This window comes from Hylobates moloch, unplaced genomic scaffold (assembly GCF_009828535.3).
Source record: "Hylobates moloch isolate HMO894 unplaced genomic scaffold, HMol_V3 SCAFFOLD_2, whole genome shotgun sequence".
NCBI classification, from domain to species: Eukaryota; Metazoa; Chordata; class Mammalia; order Primates; family Hylobatidae; genus Hylobates; species Hylobates moloch.
Genome location: NW_026652277.1, coordinates 19,918,898 through 19,935,710, shown reverse-complemented (window position 1 = coordinate 19,935,710; position 16,813 = coordinate 19,918,898). Strand labels below are relative to the sequence as shown.

At 37.1% G+C, this 16,813-nt stretch overlaps 1 protein-coding gene across 1 annotated transcript in view; it reads right to left on the bottom strand.

Annotated features, from left to right (window-relative positions):
* PLXDC2 (plexin domain containing 2) overlaps positions 1-16,813 on the bottom strand; it is a 463,678-nt gene that overhangs the window by 29,780 nt on the left and 417,085 nt on the right. Inside the window, exon 13 of the mRNA XM_032167336.2 lies at positions 10,609-10,769. Within this exon, the coding sequence (XP_032023227.1) occupies positions 10,609-10,769 (161 nt within the window). The remainder of the gene's footprint in view (positions 1-10,608; positions 10,770-16,813) is intronic.

Here is a 16,813-nt window from a genome sequence, read left to right as displayed (position 1 = left end):
AATAAATAAATAAATAAATAAATAAATAAATAAATAAATAAAAACAAAAACAAAAACAAAAAAAGTTGAATAGAAAAATGGCTTTTCATCTATTTAAAATTTATCTCATCCATAGTAATTTTAAGTATTATGTTAATTAGAATACAAATGTAGTAATTAGCTGAAAGTAGAAAGTATAGACGTAGAATAATTCTGACCCTATATTCACTTACTATGTGATGTAAGACAAGATGTACGAATTTTGCATTAAAATTTACTTTGTTTCTATTAAGGAAGTTTTTATAAAGGGATTACCACAAGATCATATAGTAAAATAATCTTAATCCATTTTCAAACTAAAAATAACATTGATTGTTCACTTCTAATAAAATTACAAAGAGCACGATTACTACCATCATTTATAATCATTCTTCACATTCATACTCTCTAGATTGTTAATGTTTTTGGTCTCTGAAAATTTTACATTTTAATTTTCTTACAATGACAAATAACTCTAGTATTAGTTATAAACCAGAACATACCGTAATAATAAACTAATTTAGTTTAGTTGTTTTGTATGTTTGCTAGAAAAGAATACACTAAGTGGAATTGGTGGAAAAGATAATCTTGTAATTGAATGAATTAATTTTTACTGTGAAGCACTAATTATTGCTAAAATTAAAGTTTTTATTATTTGTTTTCACAATAGAAAGGCTTAAGTATTTATTTTAACACAGAACAATTAACCAATGTCACCAGGAAGAAATTACTCAACAGTTGGTACTGTCAGTACTGTAGTCTCTTCAAGAGATAACAGAAGAAAAGAATCACAATACTTAAGACATATACCATGTCCTTAAAATGTCATAATTCAGGCTTACAAATGCCCAAGTGAATTGTAGCTTTGCAGATTTTCATTTATTTATTCATCTGATTCTTTCATCTATTAAGAACCTTTCTGTGGTATCTATCTATCTATCTATCTATCCATCCATCCATCCATCCATCCATCCATCCATCTATGGATTTTCATGGTCTTATGTAGCATTGAAATAATTAGGGAATTAATTAGTAAAAAGAAATTACAGCAGATTAGTATAAGATATTTTATTCAGTATTTTCAATAATTGTCCCCAATGAAGGGAATAAATTATTTCATTAAATTAGAAACACTATTATAGTTTCAGGAATTTAAATGAAAATGTGTTACTTAGAAGAGTAAATTAAGGATGTCATTTATAAAAGAAATCTTATTTTGATGATTACATATACAAGGCAATTGCCATGCACTTGAACTGATGTCTCAAAAACATTCAGTGATGTTCATGAATAAATATTCTAGCGTCTTAGAACAGAAATTGAGAAAAGAAAACCACTGACATACATAGAGTGTCTCTTTTTTTCAAGTGACCCAATTTCACCTATTTTTCTCTGCATTTCACTATATTTCTGGAAAGCTGTCATCTACTAATATAGCTTCTTTAATGAGAGCTATGTCAAACCATGTCAGACGTGTTTTGCCTTATCTTTCTTTCCTTGCAGCAGTTCATAAAAAATGAATACCATCTTTTTCTTCGTCTAAGAAATATAAATAAAAAGTATTTTATTTCAATGAATCATTTTTCTCCTTGAGTTTTCTTTAAAACTGAAGTAAGACTAAGAAATATCTTAAGAGCAAAACTCAATTATTAAAAATATGTGACTTCAAGAAAAAAAAAGATTTGTGGTTCTATGAAGCGATTTCTCTATGAACTACATAGGTTTGTCCACAGATCGCGTCTTCCTAACTCCCCAAGTGCGATCCATCCAGCAGCTGCAAAGCAAGATGCCAAACTCTTAGCAAATGCTTTTTTCTCCCCAGCAGCCTTTGAATTCTTGCCTGGCTCCTTCTTCTGGCTTGTTTCCTGGTGGTACTATTAGTTGCCAGGAAAAGTTGAGGGCCACAGCTGCCTGTGTTTCTTTAATCATATTCTCCACGGGTTCTTGTGATCCAGAAATATTTCTTGGGATGCGGAATCCCCCTGAGTGGCAAAAAGCTTAAAAGACTCTTGCTATGATGCTGTGTAGCTGCTCAGGCTACAGGGCCAGAGTGAGGAATTCTAGTTTGATGTCTTGGCTCTGTAACCAGGTGCCATAGGATCCAAACAAATTATTTCACCATCCTGAGTATTTCTACCTTGGAATTTACTCCAACAAAGGGGTATAAAGGATACTGCCCACTCAGGTTTCAGGAACAGAGGTCGTATCTCTGCTGGTTTAAACTTATCTGGATTTTATAACATCTACAACCATACAGCTGGGGTTGTACAGCTACAAGAGTGACATGAATCACCTTTTGAAACGTTGATATTGGTTGAAGATTGTGTGGAATAATTTTTTATATCAAACATTTTTCTGTATTAAAGAGAATAATGCAAAACTCATATAAATTTTTAAGATAAAACACGAGTCCTCAAGGAAATTTACTTCTGGTAGACACTTGAAGAATTCATCTACCTATTTGGGAAAAGTGACAGAATCCCTAGGTTGCACACAGGCTGAAGTTTGCTTTTGCTTTGGTATCCTGATTTTGCTGATAGAAAATATAAAGCACTCCCAGTAAAGGCAGATATTTTGGTGCCCTGGAAATAATAAGAATTAAAAAGCGTGGTATGAACGATGACTGGTATTTAGACATTTATGTCCAGATTTTATTATGGAAATAACTTATAACTTCTAATCCAGGCACACTTTAAGAATAGTGAGAGTGTCTCCCCACCAGGAAAACAAATTATTATTATTATTATTATTATTATTATTTTGAGACAGAGTCTCACTCTGTTGCTCAGGCTGGAGTGCAGCGGCATGATCTTGGCTCACTGCAAGGTTCAAGTGATTCTCCTGCCTCAGTCTCCCAAGTAGCAGAGATTACAGGTGCACACTACCATGCCCACCTAATTTTTGTATTTTTAGTAGAGGCGGGGTTTCAGCATGTTGGCCAGGCTGGTCTCAAACTCCTGATTTCAAAGGACCTGCCCGTCTCGGTCTCCCAAAGTTCTGGGATTACAGGCATGAGCCACTGCACCCGGCCTAGGAAAATAAACTGTTTTGGAGAGCAGTCTGTTTTTATTTACTTCATTTAATTTTTTTTTTTTTTTTTACAAATCTGTATCTAGAGCGCCATAAAAAGTTCTATGAAAAAATAAGGATAATGATGATAATAATAAGGATGTCACTTATTATCAAGTTGAACCCTCCACCTCCTGAGCTCAAGCGATCAAAAAAGGTAACATTGCTCAAGCAATTAAAAAAGGTAACATTTTATCAAATATTTTATGGTGACTGCCTCTTTTGTAAAACTAAACATTCAACGTGAAATCCACACCTAACTTAAAATGTGTTTATCATCTGTCTCCACCCACTGGACTGTAAGCTCCATGAAGGAAAGGATGATCTTGTTCATTCTGTTTACCAATGTACCTTGGGGACTTGGTGCATAATAGAAGCTCAGCAAATATTAAATACATGAATGAGTGACTGGTCAACTTATCAGTTGGCTTTGGCAGGCTTCTGCCTCCTCATAAGCTCCTCCTTTCCCTCTTGCTAAAAACCAGTTGATTTCCTACTTTTAAAAAATATGGAACCAACTTTTCTTTCTAATTCTTTGTCTCTGCAAGGTTTTCTCTACAAACCAGCATCATCCAATAGAAATATAATGTGAGCCACATATATAATTTTAAAAGTGTCTAGTGTCCATTTAAGAAGTAAACATGAATAAAATTAATTGTAATAAAATTTAATCCAGCATATCCAAGATACTATCATTTTAACATGTAGTTATACAAAAATTATTGATGAGATATTGACATTTTTTGTACTCAGATTTCAAAATCCAGTGTGTGTTTTACATATACCTTGTTCTAGACTAGTCACATTTTAAGAGCTCAGTAGTCCATATAGGCAGCAGCCACATATTGACAGCACAGGTCTATACTCTGTATTTCTCCAGTCCTCAAGGTAGGAAATATAACCACTATTTACAGGCAAACTCCATTGCCATTGCACGATATCAGTCCCCTCCCGAAATACAAGGGCCATTGTTCCTATAATTTTTGTTTCTTCTGATTTCATTTTAAATTAATCATTTGAACTGATTCCTTTCTCTCTGAGGACATTTCAAAGCTTTGCAGCATAAATGGCAGGATTACGTACTCTTAGTTTTTACTTTTCTGTTTTTTTGTTTTTTTAAAAAAATCCCTCCAATATTTTACTCATAGAATCTATTTTCCAAGGCTGTAATCATTTTTATCATTAGGTTCTTATCAATTTCTCTTCATTTTTATGTGAACAGAGCAATCAAAACTGTACATGAGTGTCCAAATACTAGCAATTATTTATGTATACTAAGAAAAATTAAGGATAATGTTCAACATTAGTACTTTCAGCAAGATGGCTAGTTTAAACTATTTTGTTATAGTCCAAATAGAATCCTTTCATAGGAATGTTGATTTTGTATGATTATCACTTTGTAATATTATTTTCTTGACCTTCAGTTAGATTATATTTTAGTATTTTATTTAAAAATCTTGAATAGTGATATGTGTAGAATGCCACTCAAGAGTGTAAACATTTATCTCCATGACCTATATTTATGAAACAATAAAATACAAGTCACAAAATTTATGCTTAGCAATGTTCAACAATCATTAAATTTAATGTAGAACCTACACACATTGACCCTCCCAAAAAGATACTAGTTTCACCAAGATCTTTTAAAAATTAAGGAATTCATGCTTACTTAAATATGTATTCTCTGCTATTTTGTTACAAGACAATAAATTTCATTTTCAAAAAAAAAGACTTAAAGCATATGTAGACATTCTTGTACGTAATGTGATAGATTTTCGCCAAAATCAGACACTCTTTAGAAAATTACTTTGAAAAGCTAGACACATAAACTTGAAATGCAAGCCAGTCAGTTGAAGAAACTGCCCAGTCTAAGATCTGAGAATGATGGAGCAATATAGAAGATAAGTTAATAAAAAAAATAGGCTATTCTGCTTGACTGAATAGAAATGGAATGTTTTAGAAGAATGGAACTCTTGTACCTAATCTTGTATAAGAAGACACGGGATGTATATAGTTAATTCACTTGTTTATGGAGTGATGATTTGCTTAATTATCTCATTTCCTTTTTACAATAAGAAATCTAAAAGCTAAAGCCCATGTAAGTATTTTATATAAGGAAGAGTGTTGGTGTCCACAAAACGTATAATAACTGGTGTATATTTTATGCAAGAACAAAATACACAGATAACAGCCACTGACATTATCATCACTAAAAACAGACAACAATAGCAACAGCTACATGAATTGGTGTCATGCTTTTGGCAATATTTACTAAGTTCTTTTATACCATTCATTTCTTTCCTTTGATTCTACTTCTGGAAATCTGTTCCAAGGACACAATGTATGTCCTTGTACATATATCAGCCTACATTTTTACATACAGCATATGAAGAAAATCTCTTTACACATAGAGAGGCAACACAGCCTGGTGGTTATGGGCATAGTCTCTGGAGTTGGAGAGCCTGGGCTTAAATCCTGACTCCACTACTGACCAAATGCGTGATGTTGAGAACTTACTTAAGGCCCGTGCTTCAGCTTCCTCATCTATGAGATGAAGATAATCTTTGTATCACACAGGGTCTTCATGAGGATTAAATGAGGTAATAAGTGTCAATCACTTTATTAGTGAATTTGATAAATGTTGGCTGTCACTATTAATATGTTTATAATGGGGATGATTAAAAATAAGAAAATGTAGGAAGAGCACCATTGCTCCGCAATAGGAGACTGGGTGCATGAGCTCTGATGTATACACTCAAGGATAGAGTCATGAATTTTTTTTTTTTGTTTTGAAACAGGATCTCACTCAGTCGCCCAGGCTGCTGGAGTGTAGTGGTGCGATCTTGGCTCACTACAACCTCTGCCTCCCAGGTTCAAGTGATTTTCCTGCCTCAGCCTCCCGAGTACCTGGGATTACAGGAGCGTACCATCAATGCCTGGCTAATTTTTGTATTTTTAGTAGAGATGGGGTTTCACCATGTTGGTCAAACTGGTCTTAAACTCTGGACCTCAAGTGATCTGCTTGCCTTGGCCTCTCAAAGTGCTGGGATTACAGGCATGAGCCACCGCTCCTGGCCTAGTGTCATTCAGTTTCACCATATTATATACACTGTTTAGCACAGGAGCTAACTCATACAAGTGTTTAGTGAAGTCTGGATTTCACTGTGAAATATTCAAGATATCCATTGGGTTACATTTCAATATAACTGAAACTGGGACATATCTTACAGTCAAGGGTGTGTTACAGTTTAATTGGAAGTGTGTGATGCATCTCACATTTGATGCACTCTGTGCTCAACAGAATAATGGCCTCCCAAAGATGTCCATGTCCTAATCTCCAAAAGGTGTCAATGTTACCTTACACAGTAAAAAGGAACTTTGCAGATGTGGTTCAGTTAAGGACCTCGAGATGTAGAGATTATCCTAGATTACCCAGGTGAGCCCAATGTAGTCACAAGGGGGCCTTACAAGAAGGAGGCTGGAGGGTCAACGTTAGTGGTAGGAGATGTGATGGTGGGAACAGAAGTTGGAATGATATGAGAAGAAACCATGAGCCAAGGAACACGTGCAGCATGTAGAAGCTGAAAATGGCAAGGAAATGATTATCCCCTGAAACCTCCAGAAGGAACCAGCCCTGTCCATATCCTGATTTTAGCACTTCTGACCTCCAAAGCTGTAAGACAAGTGGTGTTATTTTAAGTAACTAGGTTTGTGGCAATTTGTTACAACAGCAGTAGAAAACTAACACACAGTCTTCATCTGAATGAAAAGAGGTCCTTTTTGACTTCTAGGCACATGTTAGGCTCTCAGTGCATTTGAGTTACCACTTGACCGCATAAGAGGCAGTCAATATAAAGCTATTGAATGAATGTTGAATAGAATACAAACATTAAAATGATGTTTACAAAGCCATCATAATAAAACAGAAAAATGTTATTTAAAAAAGAATACCTATTTGTATTACAGTGAAATCATCACTGTGTTAAATAGGCAAACATCATTTTATGTACATACAAATTCCAGAAGAAAATAAGTTAAACTATTCATAGGCATCATTTCTGCATGCTGGAACTATAAATGACTTTCTTTTTTTCTTCCTTTTACATTTCTGCATTGTCTCAATTTTCTACAAAGAATGGTAACACTTTCATAAAAGAAGAAAGCAATTTCATTTCAAAAGTAGATAGGAATATAATACGGAACACAAAAGGCAATGAAAAGAATGTTGTTATACTCAGTTCCCTCATTTATGCAACAACAATTCTAATGTAACTAATAATTCAAAAATCTTAAATTCATACGTCTGCATATCACAAACTTCATGGTCATCGTGGATCTGTTTTGATTTTGCAGACAGTGGTCAGTTTTAATAATAGTAAATTTATGATTATCACCTCCAAAAATCAGCTGCTGACCAGCCACTGTGAGCCACATGACCCCAGCAGCCTGTCAGATAGGTAGTGATTTAAGCAGACTCTGGCAATTGACTCCACAGGAAGGAAAAAAAGCCAAGAGGAGAAAAGCTGGGAGACCTGCTGAATGAATCTGCTTCACTTACATGTGAAAAGAAGAAAGTTATTCTTAGAACTATGGATAAGTCATTCCACTCTTCTGAGCCTCACTCAGTCTCTCCTTTTGTGTTAGAAGAGTATAGAACTAAATTATCTCTAAGATTCCATCTAGCTCTAATATTCTATAAATACATGTGTATGTATACACATGCAAACACTCCACACAAAAGGACATACAGGCTCTGAGACATAAGACAATGAGACTAATACTCAAAACAATATTCCACTATTTTGCAGTCATACGGGGGTTGCTTTGAACCAGCTTTAACTAGATCTTTCATACTATGCAATTTTCTGCTAATACCATCACCATCAGATATTTCACAGTGTCTTCTTTTTCACTATGTCAGAAAATAAGCTGCACAGTTTGAAAAGGCTTAAACATGTGAGGGGTTACAGCAATAGCAGCAGCCTGAGGTCTGGCTAGTCCCTGAGGCTTTCTAGCTTGTCACTCAGCAGCTCTCTGAAGAATGCATTTGTAACTTTGAGAAGGTTGTCTACTTTCTTCCAAGAAAACCAAGCACATTAACAGAACTTAGTAACAGATTTCCAATTCAAGGCAATGTCTGATAATATCTCAATTACTGATATCAAATGAAGATGCCATTTCTGAAATATGTTTTATATGAAATTTCACTGGAAGTCTGAAGTGTCCTAGGATATTTATTATGAATGTTTTTCCAGGAAATATTGGCAGAATCTCTATTTTTCAAAGGAAACGTAAGTGATTTAATCCAAATCTTAAGGCACTTACAAGTCTTGAAGGGTAGAATAAATCATGCGCATACTGAACTCTAATGCAAAACAGAAAGATGAATGCCAGAGAAAGGTAGGGGTGTATCCCTGCAGATAGAGTCTCAGAAGAGAAAGAGATTATACCCAGCTGCCAAGGCAGGAACATGGTCTAGAGAAGCTTATGGGGTATACAGTATCAAAGGCCATTTGGCTCCTGAATTCAAGAACCAATACGGGAAGGGAGGATTTTTTTTTTTTTCCCCCTAGGGCCTCACTCTATCACCCAGGCTGGAATGCAGTGGCACAGTCACGGCTCACTGCAACTTTTACCTCCTGGGCTCAAGCGATCCTCCCATTTCAGCCTCCCAAGTAGATTGGACTACAGGCATGCACCACCATGCCCTTTTCATTTTTTTCTTTTCTTTTTTTATTTTTTATTTTTTTTTGTAGAGATGAAGTTTCACCATGTTGCCTAGGCTGGTCCCAAACTCCTGGGCTCAGGCAATCTGTCTGCCTCAGCCTCCCAAAGTGCTGGGATTACAGATGTCACCGTACCTCACCAGGAGGAATTTTTGATGGAGGAACTAGAGTGAGCAATGTCTTTGTGACATGGAGAATTTGGGCTGTGTACAGAGACAAAGCGTGAAATTTGACAGAAATGCCAACTCTAGATTAGGGAGCCAAGGGAATAAAGATTGACATGACACAAAAATAAAGAGTGCCAAGGCCTTGAGCCCCCACAGAAGGAAAAGGAGATGGCATTTTCTTCTACAGACAGTTGCGAGCCATCTAGGGCGTTTAAGCAATTGTTTGATTTGCATTTATTCACCCCTCCCCATTATAAGGGGCATAGGTAATTTTAACTCCATAGTTTAAAAGGCATTATAATTTCTTGCTCAACAGGTTAACATAATTCCAAGCAACCTTTCCATGTGTCATAAAATGAATAATTCTAATTACGTGTTTGAAATTCTGCAAGAAGATTTCCTTTATTGCTTTAGTATTTCTAGTTCTATTTGGTGTTGGAAGAGGAGTGGTTCCATTCAGATGTTAGAGTCAAAGGTGCACATGTGGCTGGGCACAGTGGCTCACACCTGTAATCCCAGCACTTTGGGAGGCCAAGGCAGGAGGATCACTTGTGGTCAGGAGTTTGAGACCAACCTGGCCAACATGGCGAAGCCCTGTCTCTACTAAAAATACAAAAATTAGCTGGGTGTGGTAGTGCTTGCCTGTAGTCCAAGCTGCTCGCGAGGCTGAGGCACAAAAATTGCTTGAACCCGAAGGCAGAGGTTGCAGTGGACCGAGATCGCACCACAGCATTCCAGCCTGGGTGACAGAGTGAGACTCTGTCAAAAAAAAAAAAAAAAAAAACCTGCATATGCATAGGGACCAGGAAACCCAACCTTCTGGAGGACAGAGGTGACTTGGTCACAAAGACACACAGACTGTATCCACTGGTCTCCAGGCTTCCTGGTTTCAGCCTTTCAGACCCCAGGGCTTAGCCATGGCTCCTTATGAACAGCCCCTTGTCTTCCCACCCGTTTACTCCTCGGCACTGGCACCAAACCTACATTCTGTACATGAAGACATAACACTTATTCAGCATGGTGCTCTCGTTGTGTGTCTGAGTGTGTGGATATGTGTGTGTGCATTTGTATATAAATGTACAAATATACACACAGTATGCAAAATGGCAACAGCACATACCATTATTTTATTTTTATATCTGTCATTTTGTAATGAAAACCATATTTTTTTCCAAACGGTTTGTGAGCATTTTGAGAAGAGGCCCATCATATTGTATCATGCACACAGCCAATACTCAATTAGCATTTATTGAGTAATTAACTTAAGCTAAGTCTTTAGCCTCCCAGATACGTAGTATTTCCTCCTAGGACAAGGAGTACAGCTGGTTAACATACTTGGTATAAAAGGACCAGAAAGTATGGTTCCCATTTTCTTTTAGATCTCAGAAAGACAAGATAGTTTATGTCTTGAAAAGCTCCTGAGATAAGGTAACCGAATCCATCATCTGAAAGCAATCTATCAATATGTACGTGAGTGCATGGGTGACAACATCCATGTGTGTGAAATCGGAAAGCTCGAAACTGAAAAATGGAGAAGTCATGTGGTAAATATTAAATCCAGGCGGTGTTAGCAAATGGATACAGTTCATCAACTGGCATGGTTTTCATGTGTTAAACTCAACACTTACCTCAATAAAGAAGATGCTGGCTGCTGATGTTGGGTGGTGATACATATAGACTGTCACAAGAATGGCTGTGGCTATAATGAGGACCAGGATGAGGATTCCAACGATGAGGCCAGCGTGGAGGGTTCCGCCTTTCTTCTCAGCTGCACTGTCATCTGTAGAAGCTGAAAGAACATCCCAGCTGTCAGGACCTTCATGAGTTTACCCTCAAGTTCGCATTTTCATCTGAGGAGATATTTGTGTTTTTAATAAAGTACGACTGGATCTTTACTTCCTGGACAACTTTTCCACAACACCAATTTTACAGGTGAGGTGCTGTTCATATGGGCAATGAAGAATCCATAGGATTCATGAGTAAAAATACATTTATCACTGTGTTTTATTTTTATTTTTTGAGATGGAGTTTTGCTCTTGTTGCCCAGGCTAGAGTGCAATGGCATGATCTTGGCTCACTGCAACCTCCGCCTGCTGGGTTCAAGCGATTCTGCTGCCTCAGCCTCCTGAGTAGCTGGAATTACAGGTGTGAGTCACCACATCCAGCTAATTTTGTATTTTTAGTAGAGATGGGATTTCACCATGTTGGTCAGGCTGGTCTCGAACTCCGCCCGCCTCAGCCTCCCAAAGTGCTGGGATTACAGGTGTGAGCCTTTGCACCCAGCCTCAATAGTTCCATGACCAATTTACCTCTTCGTTATTTTTACCCTTTGCCTCTATGTTGTAAACTTTTTTTTGTCTATTAAACTTCATTTAATAAGCACTGATTTCTTTCTTTTATTTTACCTTTTTTTAAAGAAAAACCAAACATAGATGTCTATAACAATGTGTGGTCCACATGAACTGATGGAATTCCAGATAAAGTGGAGAAACATGACCTCCTAATTCTTTCCACCTCCGCTCTACATTTTTATTGCTGTTGTTTACTCTTTGCTTGAGAACCGTTTTTGGTGTTCAGTAATCCTTCTCCAAATCTAGTAAGGCTGAAAATTCTAAAGATTTCCCTTATGCAACAGAAATTAATTAGTGAAAGAAGATCAAATTTAGAGTAATTCATTATATAATAGCTCATGTACACTGTGTCAGGGATAGTTGTACTGCTTTGCAAGTACCAAACCAACAACCCTAAGAGGTAGGCATTATTATTATTTCTGTTTTATAGGTAAGGAAATTGAGGCACAGGATAATTAAAAAATGAGCTAGGGCTGCAAAAATATTAAGGTAGAACTGAGTTCACACACCAGCAGTCTAGCCTCCAAGTCTGAATTCTGGACCTCTGATCAATGCCTCCTCAATGAACACTGGGCTGTAGGTCCTGCTATTTCCTCTTATTTCAGGTTGTGAGTTCTTCTAGCAAATAATTCTGAAAAGAATTTGGTAATTTCAAGCAAAGAAAAACTAACGTAAAAAACAGTTAAAGAATTAACACTGGAGCCAGGCATGGCGGCTCACGCCCGTAATCCCAGCACTGTGGGAGGCCAAGGCAGGTGGATCACCTGAGGTCAGGAGTTTGAGACCAGCCTGGCCAACGTGGCAGAAACCGTCTCTACTAAAAATACAAAAAATTAGCCAGGCGTGGTGGCAGGCACCTGTAATCCCCGCTACTCAGGAGGCTGAGACAGGAGAATTACTTGAACACAAAGGTGGGGGTTGCAGTGAGCCAAGATCCTGCCACTGCACTCCAGCCTGGGTGACAGAGACTTCACCTCATAAAAAAGAATGAACATTGCACCTCCAAGATGACAGAGGCCCTGTCTTTGGGCTGGGTCTTAGGTCAGTATCTGCCGTCATGAACATTTTCATCCATATTTGGTGAGAAGGGCAGAGGAAAAGAGAAGAAAGAAAAAGATAAAAATAAAGGCTTTTGGAAATAGGTTACAGTATTAGAATGACCACATCGCCAATAAAAATCAAATGAGGCTATAATAAATGACCTCATCTGTCTGGTCTTCAGTTAACCTTATCTCCAAAATGCAGTCAATAACAGTAATCACCCCACAGGGTTGATGTGAGAATTCCACATTCAATACATATAAAGTTCTTAGGAGAGTACCTGACTCATAATAAGCACTTAATGAATATTGAGATATTATGTTATTATCGTACTTTTTATATGAGGCAGGTTGAGACAAATTATACAGTCAGATTCATGACAATGTATAAACTATGTTTTTGCCCTTAACATGTGTTACTTTTAAAAGTTTGGCCTCATTCTTATGTATGCTTGTATTATTGCATCTTGTGGACTTGGCTATTTTCTTATTTTTATAAGAGTATGACACATTGCTTTCCTGGGAAAATAGGATTAACTGAAAATGTGACTTTAGGGAAAACGTAGCAAAAATATCTACTTGAGTCAAAAACGAAGACTTGACTGTTTCTTCAAATCCTTCCCTCCCTCTTCCATTCGTCTTTCCATCCCTCTCTTTCTTGCTGTTTTTTATCCTCCCTTTCTCCATCCATCCATCCATCCATCCATCCATCCATCCATCCATCCATTCACCCATCCAGTGTCTGATTCTATTTCTGGGGTTTGTCTTTGGGATGGGTTTTAGGTCAGTATCTGCCATCATAAACAGTCCTTTATACACAGCATGCCAAGTTTTAGCCTCGTAAATTTCAGCCTCACTTCTTCTTCTTTTTATTTTTTATTTTTGAGACAGGGTCTTGCTGCCACTCAGGCTGGAGTGCTGTGGTGTGATCTTGACTCACTGCAGCTTCTAACTCCTGGGCTCAAGTGATCCTCCTGCTTTGGCCTCCCAAGTAGCCAAGGCTACAGGCATGTGCCACCATGCCTGATTGATTTTTTTGTACAGACAGATTCTCACTATATTGCCCAGGCTTGTCTTGAACTCCTGGGCTCAAGTATTCCTCCTGCCTCAGCCTTCCAAAGTGCTGGGATTACAGACATGCACCACTGCACCTGGCTTAGCCTTACTTCTTTTGTGTAGCAGGAATGGAGAGGGAAGATTAAGGTATTTGTGAGTTGACTTCAGGTTGCTACTTCCCAAATATGCTGGAGGACCAGAACCTGTTAAGGAGGCAGCCCTTCCCAGGAAGGAAGAAGAGGGCAAGGGTCATGTTTTACATAATAAGAGTCCTTGTCAGAAATAAAATTATTTTTTGTCTTGCAGGGCATAAGTTGCCAATTTTTGGAATATAACAATCAGAACCAGATTTGCACCTTGAGTGTGGTAAACCTCGCTACCTTTATTTAGACATAAATACTTACTCTCCCAATTATTATTTATTCATACTTCCAATAATAATTTAGTTATATGATCTCCTTTTAAAAATGTTCCTTTACATTTCTGCTTTAGATGTCAAGACACCACAGCCATATCTAATAACGCAATTTGTACAGAGTCTAGTTTATTACTAGCCAGATAACCATTTAATAACATTTTTGGATGATGATTATTTTAATAAAATAAACAGCTTTCACAGATCCTCAATACTAACTAGAAGACAAAATAAATATTTAGAGATCTCTGAGTATGACATGACTTGATGTGTTCTAACAGGGCAAGTCATTTAAGAAAAAATGTAGCCTATTCATTTCCAAAATATTACAAGAGTTTCTTTGTGTCACATATCAATGACTATTTTGAAATGCTTTAGAGTGACCATCTGACCAGAGGGACCAAAATTGCACACATAACTTTGGAGAAAGCATTTTTCTACTCTCATATTATTTAACCTTTTTTTTTTTTTTTGGCTGCTGCAATGATTCTACAATTTTCTACACAGTACAAACATCTCTATTCCAGCTTCTTTCTATGGGCTTTAGATGAGCGTATATTAGCAGGTATTATGATGGCTTAATTAGAGATTGTTAAATCTGAAGGTGCAGGAAGCACTTCATTGATATGCTTTGATTTTAAATTCTTTCACTAGTTGGTTTCCAGTTTAATATCATGCTTGATCAGATGGTACAGATTTTGCATATTTATGGAGATTTGCAGACAGAATTTAGAGTATCCTGTGTATATACTCAAAAGGATACAAATTATTCTACCAAAAAGACACATTATGTCCATTGCAGCACTGTTTACAATAGCAAAGACATGGAATCAACCTAAATCCTCATCAACGGTAGACTGGATCAAGAAAATGTGGTCCATATACACTATGGAATTCTATGCAGCCTTAGAAAAAGAATGAGATCCTATTCTTTGAAGGAAGCAACATGGAAAGAGGTGGAGGCTGTTGTACTAAGCAAGCTAACACAGGACCAGAAAACCAAATACCCTATGTTCTCACCTGTAAATGGGTGTTAAACACTGAGTACATATGGACACAAAGAAGGGAACAACAGATACTAGAGCCTACTTGAGGGCAGAGGGAGGCAGGAGGGTGAGGATTAAAAAAACTACCTATTGGGTACTATGCTTATTACCTGGGTGATGAAATAATCTGTACAATAAACTCCCGTGATAATTTACCTATAAAACAAACTTACACGGTACCCCTGAACCTAAAATAAAAGTTAAAAAACATAGGCACCTCAAATGCAAAACTGAAATTTAGAAAGTGTAAGTGCTTACTAATTCCCATAACTGAAGTTTAGTTCATGCACCTCAAGGGAAAACTGCTTGAGTATGCTCATTTCCCTCCTGCAGAAAATACAATAAACTAAGATGTCCATCTGTGGCTCGACTGATTGTTCTTTAATATTGGCAGATGGAAGTATGTCAAAGAGAATTCTGAACTTGCTTCACAGACAAACTCAGTAAGCTTGATATGGTTTGGCTCTGTGTCCCCACCCAAATCTCTTCTTGAATTGTAATCCCTACGTGTTGAGAGAGGGACCTGGTGGGAGGTGATTGGATCATGGGGGTGGTTTCTCCTATGCTGTTCTTGTGATAGTGAGTTCCCATGAGATCTGATGGTTTGAAAGTGGCACTTCCCCCTTCTTTCTCTTTCTGTCCTGCCGCCTTGTGAAAAAGGTGCTTGCTTTTCCTTCACCTTCTGCCATGATTGTAGGGTTCCTGAGGCCTCCCCAGCCATGCAGAACTGTGAGTCAATTAAAACTCTCTTGTTTATAAATTACCCAATCTCAGGGACTTCTTGATAGCAGTGTGAAAATGGACTAATAGAAAGCTCATCAGAGTCTAGTAGGCTTTAGGGGAATATTAAAGAAACTTGAGAGGGAATCTAGTCTTCAGACCTAAACTCTTCCTCTATTCATACAAACATCTTATGAGCTTTCATTCATGTCCAAAAGCAAACAAAAACTAAACAAACATCTTTCTCACATACTTAGTAAAACGTAACATACAGAGGAATTCAAATCTTTAGTCTTTGTTAAGGCTTACCTTGGGTATTAAAATAAGAGGGATTAATCAAGGGCAACAAGAAGCCATAAAATAGAGTCTCCAAACCAAAAATGGAAATACAGGAATATACTTTAAAAATCTCCAAAGTAAAGGCCTTTTTTTGCACTGTGCTTAAGACATTTTTAATATATAAATGAAGCAGAGAAAATCAATAGTATCCAAAATAATATACTCTAATCTGACCCAGTGAGTGTCATTGTTTTTCAACACTTTATGAAATGCAGATCAATATTTAGACACAGAGAAGACTGTAAGTAGTCTGCTATTTTTGGGAAAATTTTAGCTACCATAAAAGCAAAGACAAATATATTATATATTATATATATATATATATTATATATATATATTTTTTTTTTTTTCTTTTTTTTTTTTTTTTTTTTGAGATGTATCTTCAAGCTGGAGTGCAGTGGCCTGATCTCAGCTCACTGCAGCCTCTGCCTCCCAGGTTCAGGCAATTCTCCTGCCTCAGCCTCCTGAGTAGCCAGGGCTGTCGCGCCTGGCTAACTTTTGTTTTTAGTAGAGATGGGGTTTCACTCTGTTGGCCAGGCTGGTCTTGAGCTCCTGACCTCAAGTGATCCATGCGTTTCAGCCTCCTAAAGTGCTGGAATTACAGGTGTGAGCCACCACACCTGGCCAAGACAACATATTTTTAAAATACATTAAGTACATACTAGAAAATATTCAAGACCTCACCTCAATGTGTTTAATTTGGAGAAGTCCATGAATCATGGAAAATAAAGAAGGAGGAAGATGAAAGAAATAAGGACGTAGAAAAAAAGAAGATAGGAGGAAAGAAGGAAGAAAATGTTATATATATGTATATATACATGTATATATGTATGTATATGCATATATATGTCTATACATAAGTATAT